At 39.1% G+C, this 16,926-nt stretch overlaps 3 protein-coding genes and 1 pseudogene across 8 annotated transcripts in view; all 4 read right to left on the bottom strand.

Annotated features, from left to right (window-relative positions):
• Positions 1-3,561: 3,561 nt before the first annotated feature.
• On the bottom strand, positions 3,562-5,778 carry LOC132191525 (UDP-glycosyltransferase 73C25-like; annotated as a pseudogene).
• Positions 5,779-5,788: 10 nt separating this feature from the next.
• Positions 5,789-7,652, bottom strand: LOC132191526 (UDP-glycosyltransferase 73C11-like). 2 transcript variants are annotated; one of them, XM_059606595.1, is made up of 2 exons: positions 7,421-7,652; positions 5,789-7,215 (listed from the first exon to the last, which is right to left on the bottom strand). In XM_059606595.1, exons 1-2 carry the CDS (start codon positions 7,650-7,652, stop codon positions 5,969-5,971), a joined length of 1,479 nt encoding a protein of 492 aa, XP_059462578.1. In that variant the 3' UTR covers positions 5,789-5,968. The 2 variants fall into 2 exon arrangements, with proteins under 2 accessions (XP_059462578.1, XP_059462579.1); XM_059606596.1 differs by lacking the exon at positions 7,421-7,652 and adding an exon at positions 7,293-7,357.
• Positions 7,653-8,763: 1,111 nt separating this feature from the next.
• On the bottom strand, positions 8,764-10,834 carry LOC132191467 (UDP-glycosyltransferase 73C25-like). The gene has a single exon (XM_059606493.1). The coding sequence runs from the start codon at positions 10,456-10,458 to the stop codon at positions 8,983-8,985; it is 1,476 nt and encodes a 491-aa protein (XP_059462476.1). The 5' UTR covers positions 10,459-10,834; the 3' UTR covers positions 8,764-8,982.
• Positions 10,835-11,439: 605 nt separating this feature from the next.
• LOC132191465 (protein SHOOT GRAVITROPISM 6) overlaps positions 11,440-16,926 on the bottom strand; it is a 29,959-nt gene continuing 24,472 nt past the window's right edge. For all 5 annotated transcript variants that reach the window (XM_059606486.1, XM_059606487.1, XM_059606488.1 and 2 more), the window contains 5 exons: positions 13,298-13,369; positions 13,109-13,194; positions 12,906-12,999; positions 12,074-12,181; positions 11,440-11,999 (listed from right to left, as the gene is read on the bottom strand). In XM_059606486.1, coding sequence (XP_059462469.1) covers positions 11,820-11,999; positions 12,074-12,181; positions 12,906-12,999; positions 13,109-13,194; positions 13,298-13,369 — 540 coding nt within the window. In that variant the 3' untranslated portion in view covers positions 11,440-11,819. The remainder of the gene's footprint in view (positions 12,000-12,073; positions 12,182-12,905; positions 13,000-13,108; positions 13,195-13,297; positions 13,370-16,926) is intronic.

The raw sequence follows: 16,926 nt of genomic DNA, 5'->3' as shown, positions 1-16,926 counted from the left end.
ATGTATTATTTATTATTATATAATCATGTGATATAATCGTATCAATTATAGTGATAATATATAAATTACTAAAATTATAATGATAATACATTAATACTTAAATTGTGTTTATAAGTAACACATTGGTCATTGTTTAATCCAATGTCAATTACTTAATTTGATATTTTACGAATCATATCATCATTGTACATTAATAATATGATTCACTTGAAGTCTTGAATAAAGTATTTGAATTGTCATTGAATCATATGATTAAGTATTGATATTATATATTTATATTATTCATATACATATGCAGATTTATATAGACTTATAACATATATAACATACATTGGAAATAAGTCTCTAGATATTTAATTGTTGTATTAGTATGAATTGGTATACTTATGAGTTATGTCATATTATATATGTATAATTTGTTATTATATAATCAAATGATTTAATGATTAATCTCATATGATATAATCATATAAATTATAGTAATAATATATTAATACTCAAATTGTGATTTAATTATTTTTTCTAAAAAAAATTGTGATTTAATGATCAAGTGATTATATGATATAATCATATAAATTATAGTGATAATATATTAATACTCAAATTGTGATTTAATTATTTTTTAAAAAAAATTGTGATTTAATGATGAAGTGATTATGTTATATGTATAAATATTTTTATAATTATAATTATAAAAATATATTATATAAAAAGGCGGTTAGCAGTTAGCGGTTGCGGTTAGTAGACCCAATAACCGCTAACCGCTAACCGCTAGGCGGTTATAGCGGTTAGGCGGTTAGCGGTTAATGCGGTTAGACGGTTAAGCGGTTAGGCGGTTGGCGGTTATAGCGGTTAGCGGTTAGCGGACGGTTTTTAACCGCCCGCCTTTGCACCCCTATGAATAGTGATGTTTGAACAGTTAAAAAGTCGAATTTTAGTGACATTTTCTAAAAATGTCACTATTCAAATGTAATTAAATGTGAAAAATTTTTGTGGTGACATGAGCAGAGCCACACTGTTGCATCTTAAAAATCTTTCCACCAACATGAGTTGTGGCGCTCCAGTGACTTGAATCCTTGACTCTCGCTCTAACACCATTTGTTGGATCAGGTCTTTAGCTATCTCATTTAAAAACTAATTGATATCTAGTGAAAAAAGCTAAAATCTTTTATTGCATTCAAAATCACACTTTATAAGACATATTTTAAAAGTCGTCCACACGAACATAACAACACTATCGCATTTCAACAATTTTGCTGTTGATCTTTTCTGTCAAGATATTCTAACACAAATAATTAAATATTTGACAACTTTGTATCAGCCAATTGTCGCGTGTCATGATCACCTCAGAAAGCTATTAAAGGAAATAAGAGTTAATGGAAGTGTCATGGGCCAGGGTAGGCATGCATAGCAACTCGAGATAGATGGAGCTTTCATGCATTTGGTTTTTGTTATACAAATAAGGAAAAATTACAGAAAATGAAAATCATCTTAAGGTGTGTTACAAAGTCACTTTTCTTAACAAAATATTTTCCTCCACCAGATTGGTATGCAATAAGGTTACAACAAATTTTTCTCGAGGATACAATAGAGCTTAGAAACTTTTGTGTTTTAACTACGTTCTGTACAAACAAAATTAAAACCTGAAAATATCCTCAGATTTTCTATTCCAACCCGAGGCCAAAAGAGAAAGGATAATACTAATTTTAAAATTCAGATAAGGATATTAAAGAGAATTGAATTATCATAGATAATTATCTATGCTCAGATAATTTCGATTTCAAAATTAAATAGTTGTTTTGAATTTTGAAATAAAACTGTATGGCATTAGTGGTACTTAAATCTGACTGTTAGATTTAATCTCAATTGTTAGATTAACAGTCTAGTAGATCCAACCATTGGATCTACTTAAGAAGCATCCTATGGTTTAGATCAAACCACTAGATCAAACGATCTCGACCGTCCAAAAAATGAACGATCATGATTAGATCTACTTAAGAAACTCCGATGCTTCATGCCAAGTGCACCACTAGTGCCCTACAGCCCACACTGCGCGCGAAGCACCAAACTATAATATGCATTAGGGTGTACTGTAGCATAGCTCATTTTATAGCTTAAATTTGTTGGACCTTATAAATGCCAACAAAATTTTCTTTTTTTCCAATGTAGAACATTCTTCATTCAATACTCTTTAAAACCTTATATTTAAAATATTTCCAATTCACAAAATTATATATATATATATTGAAAATATTTCAACAGTTTTTACTGTTTTAGCTTAATTATTCCAAATTCCAACTTTTTGTTGGTGTTATCCGAAGATGATAAGGTTCAATGGATCTTGTGGATACAGATTACTTCCTTGTGATTTGTGAATATGTAATATGATGTGGGCCCAAGTTGATTTTACCTTCACGTTACTTTCATCAGTCCTGGTCGAGCAATGCATGCCTGCTAGTGTTGAGTCTTCACACACAGCATATACAGTCTACAGATGTCCGTTGAGATAAGTCTTGGACTCTTGGTTCAAAATTGTCGCCAACTTGCCTGGGTCTTTTTTTGTTTTCTTTTGGAATTTTCAGCAGTCATGGTAGAACTCATGGAACCAACTTGTTGGAATAAGTTTTGGGCTGCTTAGCTATTTATTTAGGCAAGTAGGTGCATAACGATTCTCTCACACTAAAGATTGCGTTTGAGAAATAAAGCTTTTAAGTAAAAAAAAAGTTTTTGGGCAAAAACTTTATTTTTAAACTTTTGCCAAAAGTGTTTTTTGGCCATTTTTAAGCTTTTTAGACCCTTAAAAACGCTTTTAATTTTTTTATCAAACGAGTACTTTTTTATTCAAACTAACTTTTTTAATGTTAAAAGCATTTTTAAGCCCATCAAACGCAATTCTAAACAAGCCCTAAGAGAACCAATATGAGACCTACTTAACCAAATATATTTTGGACTGCCTTGCCACCTACCCGTGCAAGTGGGTTCCATAACGACTCACATTTGTTGCCTAAATTCTTGCAATTCAGGCATTAAAATTGCTGAATATTTCTATCTATTATCTTCATTGACAGATTTAGAGGGGGACTGTGAGTGGCCCTGGTACCCCCAAATTACAAGAAAAAAAAAATTAAGGTAAAAAAAAAAAAATAATTTAAAGTTTTTTTGCCAATTAGTTTCTCCCAAAATAATTTTGGCCCTTGATCCTTCCCCAAATTGAAAGTCGGCTCCGTCCTGATTATCTTTATGTCAATCTCCCTCCCTTTTTTTTTTCTTTTTGTTCTCATCTTGGCATATATAAGTCACAAGCCATTTAGATTGTTTGGTATAACTTTTTAAATGATGCCTTTTACTTTTTTGTTGTGATATTAAGGTAAAAACAGTTTCAAGAATTTTTTTTTTTTTTTTAGTATTTTTATATTTTGAGTTATTTATTAATACTTTTAACTTTAATTTTAATTTTGCTATAACCTCGAAAAGCTATCCTAGAAGGTGTTTCCAAAATAGCCCATCTGTGTCTCTTTCAACAAAATGGGTGGAAGTTCCTAATTAAATTTGCCACGGAAGTTCAGAATATAGAGGTAATTTATAATAAAAGTTGCTATTTTGTAGACCGGCCAATTCGTTGGTAATGTATATTTCACTTTCAGAAATGCTTAAAAGAGCTTTCTTTCCTACCCAAGAGCAAACACCAACTATGATGTCTCTGATAGTCTACTAGAAGCATTCTTTGCGACTCGGTTGTGCTAGTTCTCCTACAAAGTCATAAAATTTTGTAATAAAACAAGACAAAAAGAAGGCAATTTTTACATGCAATGAAGAAAATTCCCTCACTCTTACTCTTTATATAAGTGCATTACTTCTGATTTCCACCACTTGCTTGTTCCATGCTATCTTGGATTAGTAACTTCATGTTGAGGTCAGAAGATCCCCCTTCTTCCACAGCTCCCTTTGCCATCTCACTCAGCTCTCTGCTTCTTTTTTGCCTTTCTTCTCTTTCCACTCCTTCCTCCATCAGCCTGTCTATGGCCCTCTTAACATCGTCCTTTTTCACCAACACCCCAATCTTCTCCTCCTCTCCCAAGTTTAGAGGCACCTCTACCCCAATCCTAACACCAATTTTCAGCACTTGTACAACGAGTTTCTCATTCAAAAACTGATCAGCAAATAGCGGCCAAGTAACCAAAGGAATGCCTGCACATATCCCTTCTATTGTTGAATTCCAACCACAATGTGTTAAGAACCCTCCAATTGCACGGTGTGATAGTATAAATACTTGGGGAGCCCAACCCCTGATTAAGAGGCCTCTCCCTTTGATCCTTTCTTCAAATCCATCTCCTTTAATCCACTCTTCAAATTCTTCTAACTTATCTCCTCCCCTTATAACCCAAATGAATGGTTTTTTTGATGCTTCTAAGCCCATCCCAAGCTCTATCAGTTGGGAAGGTATCAGATTGCAAAGGCTTCCAAGGCATGCGTAGACCACAGAGCTTGGTTCCCTTGAATCTAGCCACTTCTTGCATTGGTGCTCATCCTCATCCATTGAGGCCTTAATATTTCCTCTCTGAGCCTTTTCCAAGTCGTTTTTGTTGCAAAGTGAAACAGGGCCAACACCCCAGACTTTATCATTTCTTGCCTTCTTGTATTCTTTGATGTATGCAGGCTCCAATTCTTCAAATGTGTTCATAATTACTCCATCGGATGCCATTTCAGCTGCTGTCCTTCGCTCACCAAATTCTTTCAAATTTGGAGTCGGGAGTCCTAGCAGCTGGGCTTTAGTTACTTGAATTTGGTCAGGCAAGCCAGGCAAGACAAAGTACTCAGATTCTGAAGTGATGCTCTCTTGAACCTTGGAAATGTGTGAAGTGTGCATGCATAAGAGACAGAAGCAAGACATTCCATTGAAAGAAATCCTAGGAACGTGAAACTTGCGAGCAAGATCTGCTGTCCATGGTAAACACGTCAGAGATTATGCAACTTGGCCGGGGTGTTAGATTTTCGAACAACTTGCCCATTGGCTGATATAACATTTCAGTTGCGGTGAAGAAATTGAAAGCCAAGTCTATTGAAGGTAGCATGTCGAAATTCTCACACCCATCTGGTAATCCTGCTTCTTCACATGGGAACCGGAGTTGAATCAATTGGATTTGGAGACCGGATTCTACAGCACGAGCAATGGTTGTTTTGAAACGGGCTGCGTTATGTGATGTGGTGACAACGGTAATAATCGAACCCCGTTGAGCTAACAATCTAGCAATGTCTACCATGGGGATCATGATTCATGTGGCCTTGGGCCATCAAAGGAAACATGACCAAGTGAAGCTGGTGGGCTTGGGAAGCCATGGCAATTGATGAGTTTCTTCAATTGGGTAGGCTTCTTCTTCCTTTTAAATATGCATGACAGTTCAAGAGGCAGCTTGGCACTCAATACAAGGGCCTTTCTGGTGACGTAAGAGCCTACATAAGCATGCAAGTTTATCCAAGGATTATGAGGTTACAGAATAAAGTAGAATTCTGTGGATGCAGTACGTTTGCTTCTGCGTGCATGGATCCAATACAGAAGTCACTACAGGAATTTTGGTTCTTCCAAAGATGATGAGGTTACAGATAGAACTAGAATTCTCTCTCTTCCGAGATACGTATGACTCTAATTGCAGTGAGCTTGCATCCTGTTATTCGATAATAGGACATTTCCAGCTATTCAATATGGATGTTCAATTGGGAGTAGCCACCCGCAACCACTTTTTCTTCCACCATCCCATGTTCATTTGAACAGACTTTGAGCCAATTTTTTTTTTTCTTTTTTTTTTTTTGTGTCTATTATTATTATTATTAAAATAGGAACAAATCAATCACATAAAAATACATGCTAGTCGCGTATAATTTTTTACATCAAAATGAATTTAGCAATCAACAATCTGCACTTTGGTATCATGAGATGAAGAGAAATAACTCTATCTTTAATATAAGTCCGTTAGGTTGACTCTTCACAACCTGCTTGTCGCATAATTTCTTGAATCAGCTGTGTAATTTGGACATGAGAAGACCCCCCATCTGCAACAGCTCTCTTTGCCATATCCCCGAGCTCTCTTGCTCTTTTCCTCCTCTCCTCTCTTTCCTCTCCTTCATCCATTAGCATGTCTATGGCCGCCTTAACATCTTCCTTCTCCACCAACACCCCAATCTTCTCCTCCTCACCCCACTTCACAGGATCCTCCACCCCAACCCTCACACCAATTTTTCTCACCTGCACTACAAGTTTCTCATTGATAAACTGGTCTCCAAAGAGCGGCCATGTAAGCATCGGCACCCCAGCAGATATTGATTCTATGGTTGAATTCCAACCGCAATGCGTTAAGAACCCTCCAACTGAAGAATGGGACAATATCAGTAACTGGGGAGCCCAACCCCGAATCAAAAGGCCTCTCCCTTTAATCCTTTCTTCAAATCTGTCTTCTGAAATCCACTTTTCCAACTCTTCTTTGTTTTTTGCTGACCCCCTTATGACCCAAATGAATGGTTTCTTTGACTCTTCCAATCCCAATCCGAGCTCAATCAACTGGGAAGTTATTAGATTACATAGGCTTCCAAGGCAGGCATAGACAACAGAGCAGGGTTGTTGAGAATCAAGCCACTTCAAGCATTGATATTCTTCAATGGAGGCTTTGTTACCTCTCTCAGCCTTATCTAAATGTTCATTGTTACAAAGAGAAACAGGGCCAACACACCAGACTTTATCTTCTCTTGCCTTCCTATATTCTTTGACATACTCTGGCTCTAGCTCCTGGAAAGTATTAACCAGAACCCCATATGAGGCTAAATCAGCCTCTATCATTTTCTGGCCAAGTTTTTCCATTTGTGGATCTGCGGTTATAGCTATTTGCGATTTAGTGAATTCAATATGATCAGGCAAGCCCGGCACAAAAAAGTATTCAGACTCCGAGGATATGGTCTCGTGAGTTTTGTGGACACGTAAATTGTGAAAGCACAAGAGACAGAAGCAGCCTACGCCGAGGAACGAAAGTCTTGGGATGTGATACTTGCTAGCAATATCAGCCGTCCACGGCAAGCACATGTCGGAGATTATGCAGCTTGGTGGCGGTGCCAGCTCCTCAAACAACTTCTCCACTGGCTCTTTCAGCTTGCTGGTTGAACCGAAGAAATTCATGGCCAGTTGTAGTGAAGGAAGCTTGTCGAGATTGTCACACCCGTTTGGTATTCCTGTCGTTAGAATATAAATTAAATAATTAAATTAATTGTTTTTTAAGTTTTTTGAAATAAAAGCCAGTTTAAAATACCAGAATTCATGGGCTCGAATCCTGTTTTTGTCATTGAGTTCGAACTCTATATTCGTCATTCACTTTCCTGGCTCACACGCATCAGAATATAAATTAAATTATTAAAGCTACAGTTTTTGAAAAATCACCTGCTTCTTGATATGGAAAGTGAAGTCGGATGACTTGGATTTGGAGACCAGAGTGCACTGCACGAGCAATGGTTGGTTCGAAACGCGCAGCATTATGTGTTGTGGTGACTACGGTGACAACCACGCCTCGCTGCGCCAGCAATTTGGCAATATCCATCATTGGAATCATGTGGCCTTGCGCCATCATTGGAAACAAAATAAAGTGAAGCTGCTGATAAGCTTGAGAAGCCATGGCATATATCCGGTGGTAGACAAAGAGTTCTCTGACAGATAACAAGATTTAAATGACTCTGCAGTGGTGGTTTGGTGGTGATGCAAGAGCTTACATAAGAACATTAGTTTATATGGAGATGATATATGGTCCACAGATTCACATTGATTCGATAAAGATGCTGGGCCGTCTCTCCAATAGTAAATAAGGTATTTGCAAAGAATAATGCTATAGAACATAAAGAATTGATAGCTATTGCTATGCATGAATTTTGGAGGGTGACATCAATCCATAGGCTAGCTGCCAAGGTTGCATACTTGCATGACACAATGATTTCAATAAAATAAATTATAAAGAGTAACGAGTAGGATCCTTCATGAAAATCAAATCAAGTATGTTTTAACGTTAGGTAGTTTAAGAAATATTATAATAAGAGTTAATGAGGATGTGATGGGCCAGGGAAGGCATGCATGGCGGCTCGGGATAGATGGAGCCTTCATGCATTTGGTTTGACTGTTTTAACTTCTTCCAAAGGTCTTAATATATGGTGATGTCAGAGTCTACATATAGCATTTTGGCTTATGTGAAGGTATCCTGTGGGCTGTGGATACAGATAATTACTTTCCTTGTGAATACGTAATATGATGATGTACGTGGAAGTTGATTCAAGTTACTCTCACTCCCTGTCGAGCATGATGCATGCCTGCTAAGCGTACATTTCCCACCGAGTGATGATAGAGAGAACACGGGCGTGATATTTTTTAATAAAAATTATTTTAATATTAAAAACTTTTTTTTAAAAATATTAAAAAACACGTGTTCTCTGTATCATCACTCCCCCACTCTACAGTGCTTCATGTACACATGTCCTTAGAGATAAGCTTTCTTGGTTCAAGAATCAAAATTGTCGCCAACTTGAGTGGCTCTATTTTTTTTTTTTTTTTTTTTTATTGGAATTTTCTTCTTTTTTTTAACACATTGCTAGTAATTTTAACAGCAATTATGGGAGAACTTAGATGAAACTTATTTGTTCAAATACATTTTGGACTACTCGACCACCTATTTAGATAAATAGATCAAATAACGACTTACATATTTGTTGTCTGAATTGTTACTAAATTGGACAACAATAGTAAGAATGCACATATGAAACCCATTTGACCAAATAAATTTTTGATGTCTCTTATAGTCTACTAGAAGCATTCTTTGCGACACGATTGTGCTAGTTCTCATACAAAGTCACAAAATTTTGTAATAAAATGAGACAAAAAGAAGCAATTTTTACAGCAATATTGAAGAAAATTTCCCTCTCTAGACAAAAAGAAGCAATTCTTACTCTTACATACGTGCATTACTTCTGATTTCCACCACTTGCTTGTTCCATGATATCTTGGATTAGTAATTTCATGTTGAGGTCAGAAGATCCCCCTTCTTCCACAGCTTTCTTTGCCATCTCACTGAGCTCTCTGCTTCTTTTTTGCCTTTCTTCTCTTTCTACTCCTTCCTCCATCAGCCTGTCTATGGCCCTCTTAACATCTTCCCTTTTCACTAACACTCCAATCTTCTCCTCCTCTCCCAACTTTACAGGAACCTCTACCCCAATCCTAACACCAATTTTCAGCACTTGTACAACTAGTTTCTCATTCAAAAACTGATCTGCAAATAGAGGCCAAGTAACCAAAGGAATGCCTGCACATATCCCTTCTATTGTTGAATTCCAACCACAATGTGTTAAGAACCCTCCAATTGCAGGGTGTGATAGTATAAGTACTTGGGGAGCCCAACCCCTGATTAAGAGGCCTCTCCCTTTGATCCTTTCCTCAAATCCATCTCCTTTAATCCACTTTTCCAATTCTTCTAACTTATCTCCTCCCCTTATAACCCAAATGAATGGTTTTTTTGACGCTTCTAAGCCCATCCCAAGCTCTATCAGTTGGGAAGGTATCAGATTGCAAAGGCTTCCAAGGCATGCATAGACCACAGAGCTTGGCTCCCTCGAATCCAGCCACTTCATGCATTGGTGCTCATCCATTGAGGCCTTAATATTTCCTCTCTGAGCCATTTCCAAGTCGTTTTTGTTGCCAAGTGAAACAGGGCCAACACACCAGACTTTATCATTTCTTGCCTTCTTGAATTCTTTGATGTATGCAGGCTCCAACTCTTCAAATGTGTTCATAATTACTCCATATGATGCCATTTCAGCTGCTACCATTCTTTCTGTGAAGTCTTTCAAATTTGGAGTCAGGAGTCCTGGCAGCTGGGCTTTAGTTACTTCAATTTGGTCAGGCAAGCCAGGCAAGACAAAGTACTCAGATTCTGAAGTTATGCTCTCCTGAACCTTGGGAATGCGTGAAGTGCGCATGCATAGGAGACAGAAGCAAGACATTCCATGGAAAGAAATCCTAGGAACATGAAACTTGCGAGCAAGATCTGCTGTCCATGGTAAACACATGTCAGAGATTATGCAACTTGGCCGGGGTGTTAGATTTTCGAACAACTTGTCCATTGGCTGATATAGCATTTCAATTGCGGTGAAGAAATTGAAAGCCAAGTCTATTGAAGGTAACATGTCGAAATTCTCACACCCTTCTGGTAATCCCGCTTCTTCACATGGGAACTGGAGTTGAATCAATTGAATTTGGAGACCAGATTGTACAGCACGGGCAATGGTCGTTTCGAAACGGGCTGCATTATGTGGTGTGGTGACAACGGTAATAATCAAACCCCGTTGTCCTAACAATCTAGCAATGTCTACCATGGGGATCATGTGGCCTTGGGCCATCAAAGGAAACAAGAGAAAATGAAGCTGGTGGGCTTGGGAAGCCATGGCAATTGATGAGTTTCTTCCTTTGGGTAGGCTTCTTCTTCCTTTTAAATATGCACGCGTGAGGCAGCCTGGCCATCAATCCAAGGGCCTTTCTGGTGGCGTAAGAGCCTACACAAGCAAGCAAGCTTATCCAAGGATTATGAGGTTACAGAGAAAAGTAGAATTCTGTGGGTGCAGTTTGTTTGATTCTGCATGTATGGATCCAATATAGGAGTCGCTACATGAATTTTGGTTCTTCCAAAGATGATGAGGTTACAGATAGAACTAGAATTCTCTCTCTCTTCCAAGCTACGTATGACTCTGATTGCAGTGAGCTTGCATCCTGTTATTCGATAACAGGACATTTCCAGCTATTCAATATGGATGTTCAGTTGGGAGTAGCCACAACCACTTTTTGTTCCAACCACCCCAGTTCATTTGAACAGAGACTTTGAGCCAATTCTTTTTTTTTTTTTTTTTTTTTTTTAATTTTATTAGTAAAATAGGGACAAATCAATCACATAAAAATATGTGTGCTTTATGTCAAGCACACATGCTAGTCACGTGTAATTTTTACATCCAAACTAACAGCCAAATCTGACACAGTCACTCAAAGTAACTCGAAACATTTCCATAGTATACAAGTCCAAATTACAATAAGGTGATAATTTCGGGGACATTTGGCTTTTATAAGCTTGAGAGATCTTGAAGAAAGATGAATGAATTGCAGATAAAGGAAAGCAAAATAATTAGTAGACAAGGCAATACTTAATTCCTTCTAACTTTTTGTTTAAACTCCCACGATGGCTTCATTAACATGCACCAAATACGTCAGAACACAGGAATTTATCAATTTTCCTTGAAATTTTTAACCTTTTTTTTTTTTTTTTTTGGGTCTTGGAATTTTTGAACTTCAAATTACAAGAAGATGGTCGTACCTTGCATACCCAGTTTGGACGGGAAAAAGATCTACAATATTATTTCTAACGGAGAAAAGGAATATGTGGTATCTGTGAACCTTTCTCATGTCATATGCAACTTAACACTACTGTTACATCAACAAACCCAAATTCAAACGCTACCTTTGGGACAAAATATTAGCGTACAAAACTGCAGTTACAAGCTTTCAACAAATGACTTCGTCTCACTATAGATACACTACAGAGAACTGTACACTTCTATGAACATAGATAAAGAGCTCCAGAAATTGCCAAATGTGCTTCAATTAGCAATCCTCACTTTTTCTTGTTCATTTCAATTTCTCATAACTCTTTTTTTCGCCAACTAGAACCGATCGAGTCAATCACTTTTGTAAAGACAACGGGGACAGATCTCAAAGCTCACAAGTCAACACAATCATTTTCATCCTCTTTTAATCGTTGCTATTTCTTAGGAGACTCTGACTCATGTGCCCTTCGACTAGAGTCGGTGCGATCGAGTCGATCTACTCTCCATGAGAGTGGATTGGAGGATTTTAGTAACAAACCCAGGGCCGAAGAGCTTGTTGCTCTCACAATTGCATCTGCAGAGCGACTCAGTTTCCCTACCAAAATCCCAAACACCTGAAAGAAGGTATAATTTTTGTAAATTTGTTCAATTATAACACCCAACATCTAGTACCTACATACAAGAATACCTGTGTATAGTAACGAGATAAAATGTTCTGATCATCTGAAAGAGAAAGCATGCTACTGGAGAAGTAAACAGCATTTGCCTGAATTATTGGCCACGGTGTATCAAAAGCCTGCCTCAGCACACATGGAAACAACTCAGGTATCAATGTGATTCACTTTTAAGCAAAAGGTAACACAACCCTATGAAACCTAAGTTTTTTCCCAGGTTCCAACAACATGAACTTTACCTCAAAGTTGATAAACTCATATTTAAGAATTAAAACTAAAGATATTGCTATGATTTTGGTGGCGCACAAGAAAAAGATCATGAATATATTCCATGTATTCTCGTTGCTGCTAATCCTAAGCAAAACCTTCATAACCAAATGAAACGTGTTCAAGATGCCTATAAGGCAAGCCATAATTAATCATGAATAAATCAAGCATACCAATCAATAAATCTTTCCATGACATATTTCAGTCAAGATACTAAATATTATATATTCTTCTTCATCCTTATACATTGCATATAAAATGGCCATAATATGGAAGGGACATAAATTTCTTTCAAGCTGGGTTGTAGGACCCAACTCTAATAAGTGGAGTGTTTTTTAAGCATGTGAGAAAACATGTGCTTCTCACATGTTAAGGGACACATGTCACTTTTTTTAGAAGTTCCTACAACCCAACTTTTAGGAAATTTCCGTCCATATGGGGGTGTTTATGTTAAGATGCCGGGAGCATGAATATCTGAAACATCTACATTAACAAGAAGCTAGAGGTGACGTTAACTGAAGATGAGTGAGCAAAGATATCACTTTCTATTAATATGAGAGCATTTCAGCAAATGTGAACCTGTATTGTTGATGCCATGTAAGTATCAACTCTGGAGGGAAGATGTTGAGTAAGTTGCTTTGTAAGATCTCTGACAAAGTCCTCATAGTCACCTCTGAAAGAGACAAGGAACTATATTGTACTGTTTTCCATCATAATGAAACATCAAGGATGGATTTATATTGTTTCACAACTCAATTGTTTAAAGATCTGTTAATGCATACCGGTGATCAGAATTGAAACAATGTGTGTTAAACACAGAAACCAATCCTTGTGTTTCCAATAAGGGCGAAATCCGTTTAAAGGTATTCTGTTAAGAGAGAGAAAGAGAGAGAGAGGGAGGGTCAGTCACATTAGAGAATCTCTAGCAGGGTTCATGCCAAGAGAAAACAAAAAGGATTGTAAGAAAATACCCGGCATGCCTGTCGGACATTAATGTCATCATCATGAAGATGCAGAACCAATCGGGGGATGGCAGCATGTACCTGAGAATGGTAAAATGCAACAAAAAAAGAAAGAAGCAAATATCAAGTTCATATCCATCATGCACCAGAAATGATTGACCAATGGGTAAGCAAGTGCAAAAAGATCATACTATGCCATGTTTCTACGTAGTACGAGATATGATCAGAAAGGAAAATGCAAAATGCATGCAATGCGACAAGCAAAGCTGTTTTTTTTTGATAAGTAATAAGAAGTTTTATTAAAAAGCGTATAGGCGCCCCAAGGTACACTGGGAGTATACAATAGGATCACCTAACTAGAAGGAGAAAAACGAAAAAGAAAATCATCATAACTAATCGAAACAGGAGAGACATGCGCAACGGTCCAAAGATACAAAGTTTGAAAGCAAGAGGCTAAAATGTCTTCCCAAGTCCCCTCCACATCCTCAAAGCACCTATTATTTCTTTCCCTCCATAGACACCAAAAAAAACACGTAGGCACCATTTTCCACACCGCGGCACTCTCCCTCCTCCCCGAAGACCACCAACAAGCGAGAAAAACCGAAACCCTCTTCGGCATCACCCAAGACAACCCAAACCGCCCGAAGAAGGTGCTCCACAAAGTATAAGCTACCTCGCAATGAAGGAGAAGATGATCCACCGTCTCCTCGGACTTCTTGCACATACAACACCTATTTGTCACAATCACCCGTCGCTTTCTAAGATTGTCCAAGGTCAAAATTTTTCCCAAAGCCGCCGACCACACAAAAAAACTCGCCCTCAGAGGAGCTTGGGTACGCCACACACTCTTCCACGGAAATCCTCCCCCAACAGGACTCGCCAAGGCGGCGTACAGGAGCTTGACCTCGAATCGGCCTCTTTTGGAAGAATTCCACCACAACCTATCTTCACACCCTCGCCTCACTTGAGCAGCATGTAACACCTGGAAAAAAGAAGCCAACACCTCCACCTCCCAATCATGCGCTTCTCTAGAAAAGCTCACATTCCACTGGTTAGTGCCTCCCAGCACCTCTAGATGCTCCGCCACTGAAGCATCCTTAGCGCAGGCAATGCTAAATAAACCTGGAAAGGCATGCTTAAGAGCCAAATCACCACACCACAGATCGTGCCAAAAGCGCACCTTAGACCCCTCCCCAACCTGAAATCGAGTAAACCTTTGGAAATTGGCCCACCCCATCCTAATGTTCTTCCATAACCCTACCCCCAGAGGACCCCCCGGCTCCAAGGAACACCACCCTCCCCAAAGACTACCAAATTTCGCATTCACTACAGCCCTCCACCAAGAATCTCTTTCTAACCCATAACGCCACAACCACTTCCCTAAGAGGGCGCGATTGAAGACCCTAATGTTCCTGATACCCAAACCTCCCTCCTTCATCGGAGTGCAAACCTTCGCCCACCCCACCAGGTGGAACTTGAACTCATCGCCTAGACCTCCCCATAAAAAGTCCCGCTGCAACTTCTCGATCCTCATTGCAACACTACCTGGAATGGGAAAGAGTGACAAATAGTACGTCGGCAAATTGACGAGAGTACTCTTGATAAGGGTTATTCTCCCCCCTTTAGACAGATAAGATCTTTTCCACCCGGCCAACCGACGTTCTATCTTCTCAATAACTTCATCCCAAATATGTGTAGCCTTGCAAGAGGCCCCTAACGGCAAACCAAGGTACCTAACAGGCAATGAAGCAACCCCACACCCCATAATCTCAGCTAACCTGTCCACTTGGACCACATCCCCCACTGGAATAATCTCCGACTTGGCCAAATTAACTTTTAACCCGGAAGCAGCTTCAAACAACAGAAACACACTCTTCAAATACCGAAGCTGGGCAGGCCTAGCATTACAAAAAATCAAAGTATCGTCCGCAAACAAAAGATGAGACGTAGTAATATGACCGACCTGAAACCCCTCAATAAAACCCCCGTTCACTGCCGCCGAAATCATTCTGCTTAGAGCTTCCATCACAAAGACGAACAACAGAGGAGATAAAGGGTCCCCTTGTCTCAAACCCCTGGAGCTGCTGAAGAAACCATTAGGCGAGCCGTTGATCAGGATTGAGAACCGCACCGAAGAAATACAATGTTCAATCCAAGAGCACCAAATCCCACCAAAACCACACCTCCTAAGCATGTATAACAAGAAACCCCAATTCACATGGTCATAAGCTTTTTCTAGGTCCATTTTGCATATGACCCCTGGTTCCCCAGATCTCAGCCGACTGTCTAGGCATTCATTAGAAATCAAGACAGGATCGAGAATCTGCCTACCTTTAATAAAGGCACTCTGGGATTGAGAAATGACCTTATCCAGCATAACCTTCATTCGATTTGCTAACACCTTTGCTATGATCTTGTACATACCTCCCACAAGGCTAATAGGCCGAAAATTTCTGAGATTAGTAGCTCCGGGAATCTTCGGAATTAGCGAAATGAAAGAGGCATTAAGGCTCTTCTCAAACCTCTCCCCAGCATGAAAAGCATAAAACACCTTCATTACATCCTCCCTCACCACCTCCCAACAAACTTGGAAGAATGCCATAGAAAACCCATCAGGACCCGACGCCTTATTGCCATTCATTTTAAACACTACCTTCCTTACCTCCTCTTCTTCGAAATCTCTCTCCAACCATCTAGCCTCCTCCTCCGAAATGGAATCAAAGGAGATACCATCCACCATCGGCCTCCAGTGACATTGCTCCGAAAAAAGTCTTTGATAGAACTCAACCACATGCTCACTAATCTCGGACGGATTTGAAGAGATGCTGTCTCCAATCATGAGAGAATCCATAGAATTGTATCTTCTATTAGAATTAGCTATGGAGTGAAAAAATTTCGTGCATTTGTCTCCTTCCTTTAGCCACATCACCCTGGACTTCTGCCTCCAACTCACCTCCTCCATAAGCATGCAATTCTCTAGCTCTCGAGCCACAACCGCCTTCCTCCTAACTTCCCCTTCCTCCAAAGCCCTACTTTCTTCATTCTCATCCAATAACCGAAGCTCTTCAAGAAGCATCCTCTTATTCCTATCAAGGTTACCAAAAACCTCTTCGTTCCAAATCTTCAAATTCAGCTTTAAGGCCTTTAGCTTGCTAGCAAACACAAAACTTGGCGAACCATGAAACTCATAGGAATCCCACCATTGTTTCACTTGGGCCACAAAACCATCTGCTTTAAGCCACATGTTCTCAAACTTAAACGGCCTCTTCCCTCTTGACACTTCCCCCATCTCTAGTAAAATTGGGAAGTGATCCGAGCACAGGCGAGAGAGTCTCTTTTGCTTAACCCCTGGACACCGTGCCTCCAACTCCGGAGAAATAAGAAACCGATCAATCCTTGACCATAGGGGGGGATCATTTGAAATAGACCATGTATACAAACCCCCAATCAAGTGAAGATCCATGAGCCCTTGATCCGAAATGAAATCCGAGAATTCCATCATGGACGAGTCTAAATGAGCATCACTTGATCTCTCACTGGGAAAGCGAGTTACATTGAAATCACCCCCAATACACCAAGGCATATCCCACCAACTCATAACACCCGCTAATTCCTCCCATAGCAGCCTCCTGTCCCTA

Source organism: Corylus avellana, chromosome ca9 (genome assembly GCF_901000735.1).
Source record: "Corylus avellana chromosome ca9, CavTom2PMs-1.0".
Classification (NCBI taxonomy): Eukaryota; Viridiplantae; Streptophyta; class Magnoliopsida; order Fagales; family Betulaceae; genus Corylus; species Corylus avellana.
The sequence above is the reverse complement of the archived record's forward strand: the minus strand, read 5'-3'. Positions and strand labels throughout refer to the sequence as shown.